Genomic DNA, 12,580 nt, shown 5'->3' with positions numbered 1-12,580 from the left:
ATTCCATTTTTGTAGATTCTTAAATGGATGTTGAGGTCAATGTGAGATCTGCAGTCTGCTACAGGTGGGCAGGAATGCTTTGTGGGGTGTGGTGGGGAGCAGGTAGTATGGCTTCCATGTGTTCTTGAAAATGGCTGTTTTTGGCAGTATCCCTTCTCCATTCTCCACTGCTGAGCCACGATTCGCACAGATGTTATTTTGTTTTTCTCATGAGGTTTTAAAGCATCCTGGAAACATTTCCTCTGTTCTCCTGGTAGTCGATAACCATAAGTATGTCTTGTTTTGGGAGGATGGGGTAAGGCATGTGAGTGACATGGGCCTGTTGTGAGTAATTAGAGCTTTGACGTTGGGTTGGGAGAGACTGCAGGGTAAGTACAAGTGAAGTCTGCAAACTGGAATACAATGATGTTGGAGCCAAATCTCAGATTCTGAGGCAAGACCCCAAACTTACCCAGGCTGCAAAGAAAAATATATGTTGATTCATGTGATTTGGAGGACGTAGGATCATGACACTCCCAGGAAAACAAAGAATAAAAGAATATTTTAATGAATTAAAACAAAGTAAAAACAGGAAAAAACATTGTAAGAACAATACACTTACCTTTTAAAATGTATCCAAATAAGAGAAAAACCATCGTTCGACCACTTGTAAGTGTCTCCAGGGAATTTGAGGTGAGGCCTCCATTGCAGAAGGAGCCTGGACCTGCAGTTGCGACAAAGTCCTGATGGAAGGCTGAGACGGTGGGGAGGAGGGGATTGCGCTCATGGGTGCGTCCCTCCTGAAAACTGGAAAAGATGGCACTGGGCGAGAAAGCAGGGAGTCATTCTGAATTAAAACGCAAGAATAACAAAATTTATCAAGCTGACAGCTGATATGGAAAAGATGCAAGATGTGGGTAAAATAAACCATATGGTTAAAAAAGAGGAAGCAAAAGTTGAAGATGTACTGGAAGAATGAAGTTGTAGATGGAACTGTTGAAAGGAAGAAATGTTTGGAAAAAATTGACAATGTTGAAAACTTTAGTAGAAGAAATAATATTAAAATTGTTGGATAAAAAGAGAGAAGAAAAACAAGATATGATTTGATTCCTACAGAAATGGATACCTAAAGTTTGGGTGGGGGGGGTGGTGAACAAATTTGAAAGTCCTATTGAAATTGAAAGGGCAGACAGAGCCTTCAGGCCACGACCACAACAAGATGAAAAGCTTCGCTCTATAGTGGTTAAATGTTTAAAATATCAAGATAAAGAATTTTTTTTTAGCCTTGACATCTCAAAGAGCAAGAACGAGAAGGAACCCACTTGAATACCATGGATCAAAGATTTTCTTCTACCTAGATATTAGTACACAATTGCTGACCAGAAGAAGGGAGTTCATTCTGGCTTAGAAGACCCTTTGGGGGGGGAAAAAGGTTACAAGTTTATACTTTGTTACCCAACCACATTGAAGATCTCATTACCTAATGGCAACAGGAAATTTTTTACAGATTGTAAACAAGCAGCAGAATTTGTAGAGACATTACCTATTAATGATCTGAGGGAATGAGGTGTGTTTATTTCATTGATTGTTGTAATTTGATTATTAAGGTTGATACATTGTTAAAACATGGCTGCCTGGGAGGTTAGGAGTGTCAGGTTCTGGGAGCCTCTGATCATGTGCTTTTTTTGTTGCAGACACTGCATCCTGGATAATAGAGGGGGGTGGTGCTGTGTATATTTAAACAGTGCCAGTAGAGGGGATTCTTATGTATTACTAATTATGTATTAATTAATGGTATGGTTAAATTCACTATTTTTTTTTAAAAATTCAAGAGAAGTTGAGGGCAACTTGGAAGGAAAGATTTTAATTACTGGAGGAGATTTGTAGTTTGGGCAGATACAAAGGAATAAAGGTACTTCTGGGAAAATCCTTGCTTTCTATTTTTCTTTTTTCTTTTGCTATATCTATTCTAGCTTTATTAATTTCCTACTTCGTTTAATGGAGGCCTTTAGTGGGGAGGGGTGTGGGGTGGCATTAAACATAATGTAGTATATATATATTTATAAAACTAATGTTTGATGTATGTATTTACAACTTTGTAATTGACTGCATTGAATATTTTAAATAAAATATTCAAAAAGGATGGGAAAGGGGTGGGGGATTTAAAAAAAACAGATTCTAGACATTATACTGGTGTTGGAAGAGATTGCATTGTATATTTGAATTTACATGGGTCTGTGAAAATCAAAAATAAAATATTTTTTAAAATGTATGTTAATGTTTAAATTAAACACAACCTATCACATACATACAGGCTAGCCAGCTGCTGCTTTGAAAATAGGACTGATGTTTATCTGCCTTTCTTGGGAATCCTCTCCACCATGGACAGGATATTTAAATTTCACATCAAAATCTTTTTGACAAAATGAACATTTTTCCATCACCCATAAATTATAAAATTATCAAATAAGTGCTCTGAAGCAGTCTTTTTGTGACAAATAAGTATCACTAGTAGAGGAAGAATCTACTGTATGAAGGAAGCCACAACTGGACACTGAGAAAATGTTAATTGGATTAGGTATAGTCTAAGTGGATTTGTAATGGAGAAATCTTGTTCAACAAATCTATTACAGGAGAGTAGAGGAGGGAAAACTGCTGGTTTGGTGTATTTTGATGTCCAGAAGGCTCTCAATGGTGATGCACAAGAGATTGTTGACCAAGATAGCATGCTCAACTCCTAACATGAAAGTGACCCTTTATTCCAGATCTCTGTCAACTAAACATTACATTCACGTGTGCATATTTTTCATCAACAATGAAATGCTGGAAGAACTCAGTGGATCAGGCAGCATCTGTTTATCAAGACTAAAGTTGGAAAATATTGTGTACAAGAAGGGAGAAAGAAGTTGCTTTATTTTAAATGTAGGTGATGTTGAAGCCATTTGCAATATACATGTTTAAAGTCACTTAATTTTGAAAGTTTCTCTGGTTTTAAATTTTTGTGGAGGCATTATTGATATAGATATTGTTTTCTAAGATGTGTACATGTAGTGTTGACATCCTGGTTGGTTTTTGCTGCTCTGAAACGACTCGGCTGTGGCTGGTCATTTCCTTGAGAATTGCTGTTGCTAGTCTGCTCAAAAAGAAGTGTGTGCTGGATGACAGCGATCTCTCATAAGGTAAGAGCTACACACAAAACAGTAAGCACAGGAACTGGACCTTTGTCCTAGATATCCAAATCAGACTAAAGGTTTGCTGCTTACACTTGGTAGATACCCTTCCATCACTTTCATATTTGTATGTTTTTCTCGAAGTTTTTGAAAATACAGGTACATTATCTTTAATCCGAAACCCCAATTTTATGGACAATAGAATACTGTAATAGTAACAGCGGTACATTAATTGCGGCGGCGGCGATGCCCCCTCCCCCCACCCCGGCATTATACAATGCCAAATACAACATGGCAGCCACCAAGGCCACCTCTCACGAGACCTCCTTGTCGTCCTTTATTTTCATGCATTGGCCACCTCTGCCATAGGTGTTATTTTGCATAGTTATGGCCCTGACTAGAAGGGCCTCTGGATGGGGGGGGGGGGGGGTGTTGCGGTGGCACTGGATAGAGATGAGGGGAGAGGGCAGGTTGCGGACGCACTGGACTGGGGTGGGGGGGGTAGTAAATGAAGTGAGATAAAGATAGACTATAAGATTATTAGCACTGAGACACAGCGCTGGATTGGAGTGGGTCACATTGGGCCATGTATGCTGTCAAGTGCAAGCTTTGGTATGCAGACCACATCCATATAAAAAAAAAAGTTTGGTTTTCGGAGGTTTCGGTTTCAGTATTTCGGATAAATTATTATGTACTTGCACTTCTGTTGTATTTGATTCCATCACGACTCCCATTAGGCTCTTCCAGGCTCCCACCACCCTTTGTATAAAATGTTTGTTTTGCGCATCTCCTTTAAACTTAACTCCCCTTTATCTTCAACATTTGTCCTATAGAATTTAATGGTTTTACCCTGGGTGGAAGGGCACAGTGGGAGATTCTGTTCACTCTATCAGTACATGTAATACTTTTGAACACCTTAATCAAGTCTCCCCTCAGCCTTCTACACTCCAGTGAAAACAACCCAAGTTTGTCCAGTTTCTTCCCATGACTTGTACCCTCTAAATCAGATTGTACCCTCCAAATCAGATTGTACCCTCCCTGTTAAGATATAAGTAATGAGTTCAGGAATTAGCCAACTGCCAGCATATTGGGGCAAAAATGAAAAATAAGATGTTTATTTGCTTCAGTTTCATAGGCAAATGCACGAGCCACAGCTATTGTCTGCTTTTTGTCAGGTTTGTGGAATAGTCTCTGTTCTGATTCCACTCGATAGCTTTCCGCACCTCTTCCTTCACTACACCAACAACTGTGTTGGTGCAACCTCTTGTACCCATGCAGAATTTAACGATTTTATTTAACTTCACTGCCAACTTCCTCTTTGCCCTTAAATTTAATCTGGACTGTTTCCGACACCTCCCTCCCTTTCCTGAACCTCTCCCTCCACCTTGGGAGATAAATTATCTGCAGACCCATTACAAGCCATTGATTCTCAGTGTTACCTGCATCATACTGCTTTACATCCTGTCTCCTTCACACAATTCTTCTACCACATGTTTCCAGGACTCCTGTAATACCCTTTTGAAGAAACATGCATTATCCCTTTCTGTCAATAATAAAGATCATATCCGTATCTTGATGTTTTTGTACTTCTGCCCTCACATCCCCACCGTCACCCCACCCACAGCTCCAAACAGAACAAGGGCAGACTGCCTCTTGTCCTCACTTGCCACTCCACTAGCATCTTCATTAACACATTAACTTCTCACACTTCAGTGTAATCTCACCAGCGGCCACATCTTCCCCTCCCCATCCATATTAGCTTTTTGCAGGGATCAGTCTCTTTTGAGACTCTTTAAATTAATTATTAAAAAATTAACTATGCAGCACTGTAACTGGCATTTCGGCCCTACGAGTCTGTGCTGCCAAAATTATACCCAATTGACCCCCCCCCCCCCCCCCATACATTTACTTTCTGTTTTAATTTCAATAAGTGCAACATTTGTCCCTGTGCCTCTCTCTCTCCTTTAGCTTCAATCAGGGACACAATCAGGCCTTCCAGGTGCAGTGGAGCTTTACACGCACATCATCCAACCTTACCTGCTGCATTTGTGGCCTCTTCTGTGACCAAATGTAGATTGGGTAACTGCTTAGCCACTCATCTGTGCTCTGTTTTTAAGTCTAAGCTTGAATTTCCTGAAGCCAACCATTTCAGTCTCACACATGATGTGTCATCCTGGGCCTCATCCATGGCAGCTTGAGGCCAAACATAAACTACAGGAATAACACATTATATTCTTCCTGGATAGCTTTAAATCAAACAGCATGAACATTACTTTTTATAATTTCACGTAATGCCCATCTCTGTTTGGTTCCACTTTCTCCATCTCTTCTCTACTTACTCCTGTTCTTACTTATCAACCTGCTAAATAGGTGTGTGAACAACCCGCGTTGAAATACTGGGTGGGCCGTTCACACTGAACCATGAAATCTCGGGCCATGCATTAAATACCCGCGATTATGGATCTGGAGGGGGGGGGGGGTGTGGGGCAATCTCCAGTGGTGATGTCCTGAGAGACTTTGGCCCGTTCACATTGGAACTGAGTCGATGGCTCAGTTCTGATACAAATGTCTGTTGTATCAGTCCCAGTTTGATTTGTACCCCCCTCTACTGGGATTGGCCATTTCTTCCATGGATACTGCCTAACCTGTTGAGTTCCTCCAGCATCTTTTATTTTTACAAAATTGCATGATCAAGTGGATTAAAGTTTAGTTAACAGAAAGTTTGAATAAAGAGTTATTTTCATGTTGGGAGGTAGTCTTGAGGAAAGTCTGCATGGAATATTGCCAGGGCCTGGTTATTTGCACTTTGAATCACTTGAATGAGAGGACAAAATGTATCAAGTTCTGCTTATAGGAAACTGGTTGACAATGTGAGTTCTGAGAAGAATGCTGAGGCTTCAAAGGAAATGAAGGCAATCTAGGTAAATAGGTGAGGACATGAAAGATTAGATACAATGGAGAAAAATTGCAATGCCATTTTACTCAAAAGTAAAAATGTTTTTTCAAATGTTAGGTTAAAAATTGGTGTTAGTAGAATCTGCAGGTTAACTTTATGTACAGCACTTAATTAGGAAAGGAAATGTTAGGATGGATTTGCACGATACACCATCTCTATGCATCTCTCCTGCGTGACTCCCTGACCATATTAAGTATTCATTTCATTTGCTTGTTTAAAGTGTGGTCCATTTGCAATATATTTTTTTGGTCTGGTATCTAAAAATAAGATGTTGGAGAGGGTCTAGAGGAGGTTTCTGAAGCTGCCTTTCGACTGGTGTCCCAGTTAATTGGCTGTGCAGTGTCCCGGGATAGGAAGCCCTTTGTGCCATTTCCACTGGGCCGCCCTTAATTAGGACACTAATTGCTTTTCCACTGAACTCATCCTCTTGACTTTGACTTTCTGCTCTCTCTTTTCCATTGGTTTTATCAGCACGCCAGGTATACGAGTAGAGTTAGTGGTTAATCCCCGGCGTGAAATGATGTCAATTGACGCTGGTGTTTGGACATTGTTCCTTTTCCACTGGACCCTGTCCCAGTAAATTCACAGTTAATTCTTGGGACAGTGTGCCACTGGAAAAGGGGCTTGAGAATGATCCCAGGGATGAGAGGCTCAATATATGAGCAATGTTTGATAGCTCTGGGCCTGTACATGCTGGACTTAGAAGGATGAGGGGGATCTCATCCTATTGAGTATTGAAAGGCCTTAATAGAGAGGATGTGAAGATGATGTTTCCAGTTGTGGGAGGGCTAGGACTAGAGGACAGAGCCTCAGAATAAAATGATGTCCCTTTAGAACACAGATGAGGAGGAATTTCCTTTGCCAGAAGGAGGTAAATCTGTGGAGTTTGTTGCCACGGATGTATTACTTGTATATCATGTGGAGATGGATAAGTTTTTGGTTAGTGAGGGTATCAAATGTTATAGGGAGAAAGCAAGAGAACAAGATTGAAAGAAAAACAATACATCAGCTATGATTTGAATGGCTGAGCAGATTGGATGGGCTGAATGGCCTAATTCTGCTGCTACATCTTATGGTTTCATAAGGTGAGATCAAGCCAAGGAGGGTTGATGAATGAGTATGATTTAGTCCAATGCCTGTGCTGTCCTAGATAGGCACTTTCTACATAAAGTTCACACATTCAAATAAAAATAGATGCCATCTATTTTTTAACATGATACACACCCACCTACCAGTTGCGACACTGCAGCTGCTTCTTGATTGTAATTTCAGTATGACAAATTTACATGTTATGTTTATAGTGTTATGGTTGTCATTAGGAATATATAACACAGTATTTACAGAAAATGCAAACAAATGTCAGCTCATACTTGAGTACTACAGTCTAATTACAATTGGGAAATATCCTGTTTACTCCTAATATGCTGCATATGCCTTCAGAATTCAAGATGATGATTAGAAATAATTTCAAAGGTTGCCTTGATAAAGTTTACCTTCATTTTTTAACTTTATGTTGGTGGTATTTGGACTGCAGAATCTTGTTAAGTAAAGTATTTTATCATTTTTATAGATGGTTGGATCAACTGGTGGTGTACCCTAGAACCAATAAGCAAAATCAGAAGAAGAAACGAAAGGTTGAGCCTACAACTGTACAGGTACAGTCTACAGTTAAACCCTGGCACTACTTGATAATGTCTGGTATTAAATTGGTGAACACATTCCTTTGAGATTCAATAATGTTTTTGATGAAATGTAAAAAAAAGGTATTAATATGTATTTCACTTAAGTCCCTGATTAATTATGTAAAACACAGGTTTGTACTGGCCCAGACTTTCCAGTGAGAATAATATTGAGGCTTTAGCTTCTCCATATTATTGAGCAGTAAATCAGACAATTACATTAGCCATCTTCACATTTAAACACTGGAATCCAGAAGTAGCTCTCTGAGTTGCAATGCTTCTTTTGAATCTACTGCACCAATATCTCACCAGGAAGTTTGGCAATTAAAGTTTCATGGAGGTAATATTGACCATAAGAAACCTGAAATCTGATAACCACACCATGTAAAGTTAGGTCTTCTCAATCTATTTCAGTAAAATTTTAAGAGCCTGATAAACTTACTGACTGCTGAATGACCTCCACCTAACTGGTCTTGTGCAGATTTTATGTGATCTTGTATCTCAAGACCTTCTTATGAACTCCTTTCTTTTTCTAATATTGCCTTGAATTAAATAGTCTAATTTATTTGTTTTTGCATACCTTGCAACAATCTTGTTTGTTGAAGAGATGCCTTGTTTGTAAGACTTCCAGGTGGCTTGTAGGTAAATGTTGCAATGCTTTGATTTACCATGGTAATCTGCAGGTTGTACTTTAAACCCCCAATTCTACGTGTGTGTGTGTGTGTGTGTGTGTGTGTGTGTGTGTGTGTGTGTGTGTGTGTGTGTGTGTGTGTGTGTGTGTGTGTGTGTGTGTGTGTGTGTGTGTGTGTGTGTGTATGAATGCATAGCGTGCAGTTCTCTTTTTAAAAATTCTTCAAATTTATCTTGATGATAATTTGCCTTTGACTATGCTATTCAGGCCATTATGCTTTGTGGGCAAAGCTGAAAAAGAATGTTCACAACAAAAATGTAGTGGATTAATGATTAATAATATTAGCCAAGAATAATTTTTGCTTGCTAGTGCCTTTGCAAATCTAAAGCTTTGTATTGAATACTTGGGTTCAACAGGAAAAAAAAGAGAATAAACTTCACTTTAAGATAATTTGGTCAAATGTATTTGTCATTTCATTTATGAGAATAAAAATGAGTAAATTTTGGATTCAATTAAAAAAAAAACACACCAGAAAATGTAATACAAACTCTGGGCAATATGCAACATGTTATGTACCCAGAGGACCCCAAATCCCAGCAGCAATAGAAATTCACCAAGATAAATAGTTTCTTAAACAAAATTCATTTTTAATTTTCTTTAAACAAAAAAGGATCAAACTTTAAATTATCACTATTAATTTAATCTAACTTAACACCCCCCCTTGTAATTATTAGCGCACATGTATATAATGTCTTTAAGTTAAGAAAAGTTCTTTGATTCACAGTCTAATCTCACTTCTCCCTCCTTCAAGTTCACCAGTATCAGGCAATTCTTATACTGTGCACAGAATTGAACATTTATGAATTTTCACCAAGCTCTAGCGCTTAAAGGTAATTGGTTACTGCTCAGAAAGGTTCTTGTTGGTCTCAGAGAGAGATTTGTTGCTCGTTAGACACACAAGCTGATCCTCTCCGATCAGCCACTTCAATGTCTTGCCAAAGAAACTTGCCCCATCATGGTTTTCCAAACGATAACCTCTTCTTCTGCAAGTCACATAGAATTTCCTTTTGTTTCCCTTATTTCAGGTGAAACACTCTAGCCAGCCATTTTCTCTTGCATGGACCACAAAGGTTTTCAACAGACTGAACTCAAAACTCACAACCCATCTTCAAAATTGGGTTTCAACAAGATGCCAGCTTGCCATGACTGCAGAAACCAGTTCTCTCTCTCTTAGAGAAAGCATTTTTGCTCTCCTCTCCCCTCTCCCTGCTTGCAAAACCACATGACCTTCTTAGAATAGAAAACTGCAACAGACAGATTGTAGCACTGGACCCAAATTTCTGAGTCCGTTCATCTGTTGCTTTCAAAACAATAATCCATTACTCCACAGCATGTCCAATTAACACCTACTTGTGAAGTCTCTATAGGCATTCTTCCAATTTTTTCAAAGGCACCCAGAGCCTGGACTGTCTGGCTTGAGTAGAGCTCTGGCATTTTAAATGAGATCTGTTTTGTGAAGTGTTTGTGACCTATACTATATCCACAATCTATTTCCTTCAAAAGCATAATATAAAATATAATTCCTGACATCTGGGTTCAGGAGCTGGAGACCTGCGTCAACCACGCAGAGCCTCAGTTTCACCTCTGCCAGATTTCATCGGATTCGACAAAGTTTTACCATGTGGTCACCACCCTGGACCAGGCTACCGCCAAACGAGTGCTGCTCCTCATTCAGCACCCATCCGCGGAAGATAAGTACAGGACCATCAAACAGGTGCTCACCGGCTCCCTTGTCCTCTCCAGGTGCTAGCGTGCTGCTCGGATGCTGCGCCTTGACGTCTTTGGAGACAGAACTCCAATCGAGTTGATGGACCAGATGCCCGCGCTCATGGGCAATCACACCAACTGCCCACTCTTCGAGCGCATCTTCCTCGACCATCTGCCTGAAGACATCCAGCCGTTACTGTCCCAGGAAAGCTTCGTCAACCCTAGGAAGGTCGCTCAAAAGGCTCAGGAGCTATGGGTCGAATAATTCCTGAAGGGCACAGCAGTCCAGCAGGTTATGCGTCACGGGCATGACCACGCCAAGCCTTCCTCTAGCCCTCTAGCGCTACGGTGGAACACCCGGCCCCTGCAGGGACCTCAAAGAGCATAGCCAGAAGCAAGTCATCCACTTCAGGCCTCTGCTTCTTCCACCAGCGCTGGGGAGCCAAGGCTCGGCAGTGTCGTCAGCCCTGCTCGTTCCAGGGAAACAAGCAGGCCGGCCGCTGTTAATGACAGCGGTGGCTGGCCAAGAGCACAGCCTTCTCTACCTGCGGGATTCAGTCAGCAGCCGGCGCTTCCTCGTCAACACCGGGGCCCAGATCAGCGTCATCCCGGCCATAACCATCGAGTCCCGGAACCAGCCTGGAGGACCTCCCCTCTGCAGCCAATTCGATGGAGAGCTGCACGTCGGAGACAAGACCGTCCACTTCCAGATCGGCCAGTGGAAGTTCTCGTGGAGGCTCACAGTTTCATCCCTTCCAACTGCCATCCTGGGTGTCAAGTTCCTCCTCACCCACAGACTCCTGGTCGACATTCGAGGTAGACGACTGGTAGATGCCTGTACCTTCCAATCCGTTCACCTCAACGCCTCCCGCACAGAGCAGCCACAGATGGCCACGGTCAGCATGCCCGAGGACGAGTTTTAGCGTATCCTGGACGAGTTCCCATCTCTCCTCAAGCCGCAGTTCTCCGCTGCCTCACCCTGCCACGGGGGTGTTTCATTACATCCCCACCCAAGGCCCGCCGGTCCACGCCAAGGCACGCCGGCTCCACCGGATAAGCTCCAGATAGCGAAGGAAGAGTTCTTGCATCTGCAGGAGCTGGGGGTCATTCGACGCTCCAACAGTCCTTGGGCTTCAACACTCCACCTGGTCCCGAAAGCCTCTGGCGGCTGGTGCCTCTGCTGAGATTATCGATGGCTTACGACGCGACAGTACTTGACCGTTACCCAATCCCTCACATCCTTACGACCAACCAGCATGGCGCAAGGGTTTTCTCCAAGGTCATCCTGGTATGCGGGTATCACCAAATCCCGGTGCACCTCGACGACATACCCAAAACAGCCATCATCACCCCCTTCGGCTTGTTCGAGTTCCTATGTATGTTGTTCGGGCTCAAGAACACCGCCCAGACCTTCCAGCGCCTTATGGACACAGCGGGCAAGGATTTGAATTTCGTATTCATTTACCGGGATGACATCTTTGTCGCCAGCAGAGACCGGGCACAAGTCTCACCTGCGCACCCTCTTCTCCCGACTGGTCGACTTAGGCCCAACGATCAATCCGGCCAAGTGCCAGTTCAGGAAAGAGTCCACGCAGTTCTTGGGCCATACCATCACAGCCAAAGGAGCCACACCTGCTGCTATGAAGGTCGCTGCAATTAGGGAGTTCTCACACCTGGACAACCTCAAGGGGCTTCAGGAGTTAGTGGGTATGGTCAATTTCTATAATCACTTCATTCCAGGCATTGCGCGCATCATGCAGCTGCTCTTTGCCCTCATCACAGCCAAAGACAAGACACTCGTCTGGATTCCAGAGGCCAGCAGGGCATTCGAAGCCATGAAAGATGCCCTCGCGAAGGCTACCCTGCTCATCCACCTATGCACTGACCTGCATATGGCGCTCTCCGTCGATGCCTCTGCCACAGCCGTCAGTGCCATCCTGGAGCAGCAGGTGAATGGACAGTGGAAACGACTGGCATTTTTTCGCCGACTTCTTCACCCGCCAGAGCAGCTTTTGATCGTGAGTTGCTGGGCATGTACCTGGTGGTGCATCATTTCCGCTATTTCTTGGAGGAGAGGCCTTTCACAACTTTTACCGACCACAAACCCCTCACTCAGGTGCTCGCTATGGCAAGAGATCCCTGGTCAGCCCACCTACAGCGTCACCTCTCCTTTGTGTCGGAGTTCACCGACATTTGGCACAAGACGGCGAAAGACAACGTGGTCGCCGATGCACTCTCACGACTGGCTATTTTCACGGTGAAACCTGGCCCCGACTTCGACCAGCTTGCCTGGGATGAGAAGTCTGATGAGTAGATGCGGGCCTTCAGGACTGCCATCACGGGCCTGCGGTTCCAGGACTTCCCGACTCCTCATGGTGGCGGCACCGTCCTGTGCGAT

At 42.7% G+C, this 12,580-nt stretch overlaps 1 protein-coding gene across 2 annotated transcripts in view; it reads left to right on the top strand.

The window, feature by feature from the left end:
• The window catches only part of LOC138759274 (putative leucine-rich repeat-containing protein DDB_G0290503), a 257,041-nt gene that overhangs the window by 101,809 nt on the left and 142,652 nt on the right, over window positions 1-12,580 (top strand). For both annotated transcript variants that reach the window (XM_069929427.1, XM_069929428.1), the window contains exon 5: window positions 7,676-7,760. In XM_069929427.1, coding sequence (XP_069785528.1) covers window positions 7,676-7,760 — 85 coding nt within the window. The remainder of the gene's footprint in view (window positions 1-7,675; window positions 7,761-12,580) is intronic.

Source organism: Narcine bancroftii, chromosome 3, assembly GCF_036971445.1.
Source record: "Narcine bancroftii isolate sNarBan1 chromosome 3, sNarBan1.hap1, whole genome shotgun sequence".
In the NCBI taxonomy this organism is placed as follows: Eukaryota; Metazoa; Chordata; class Chondrichthyes; order Torpediniformes; family Narcinidae; genus Narcine; species Narcine bancroftii.
The sequence above is the reverse complement of the archived record's forward strand: the minus strand, read 5'-3'. Positions and strand labels throughout refer to the sequence as shown.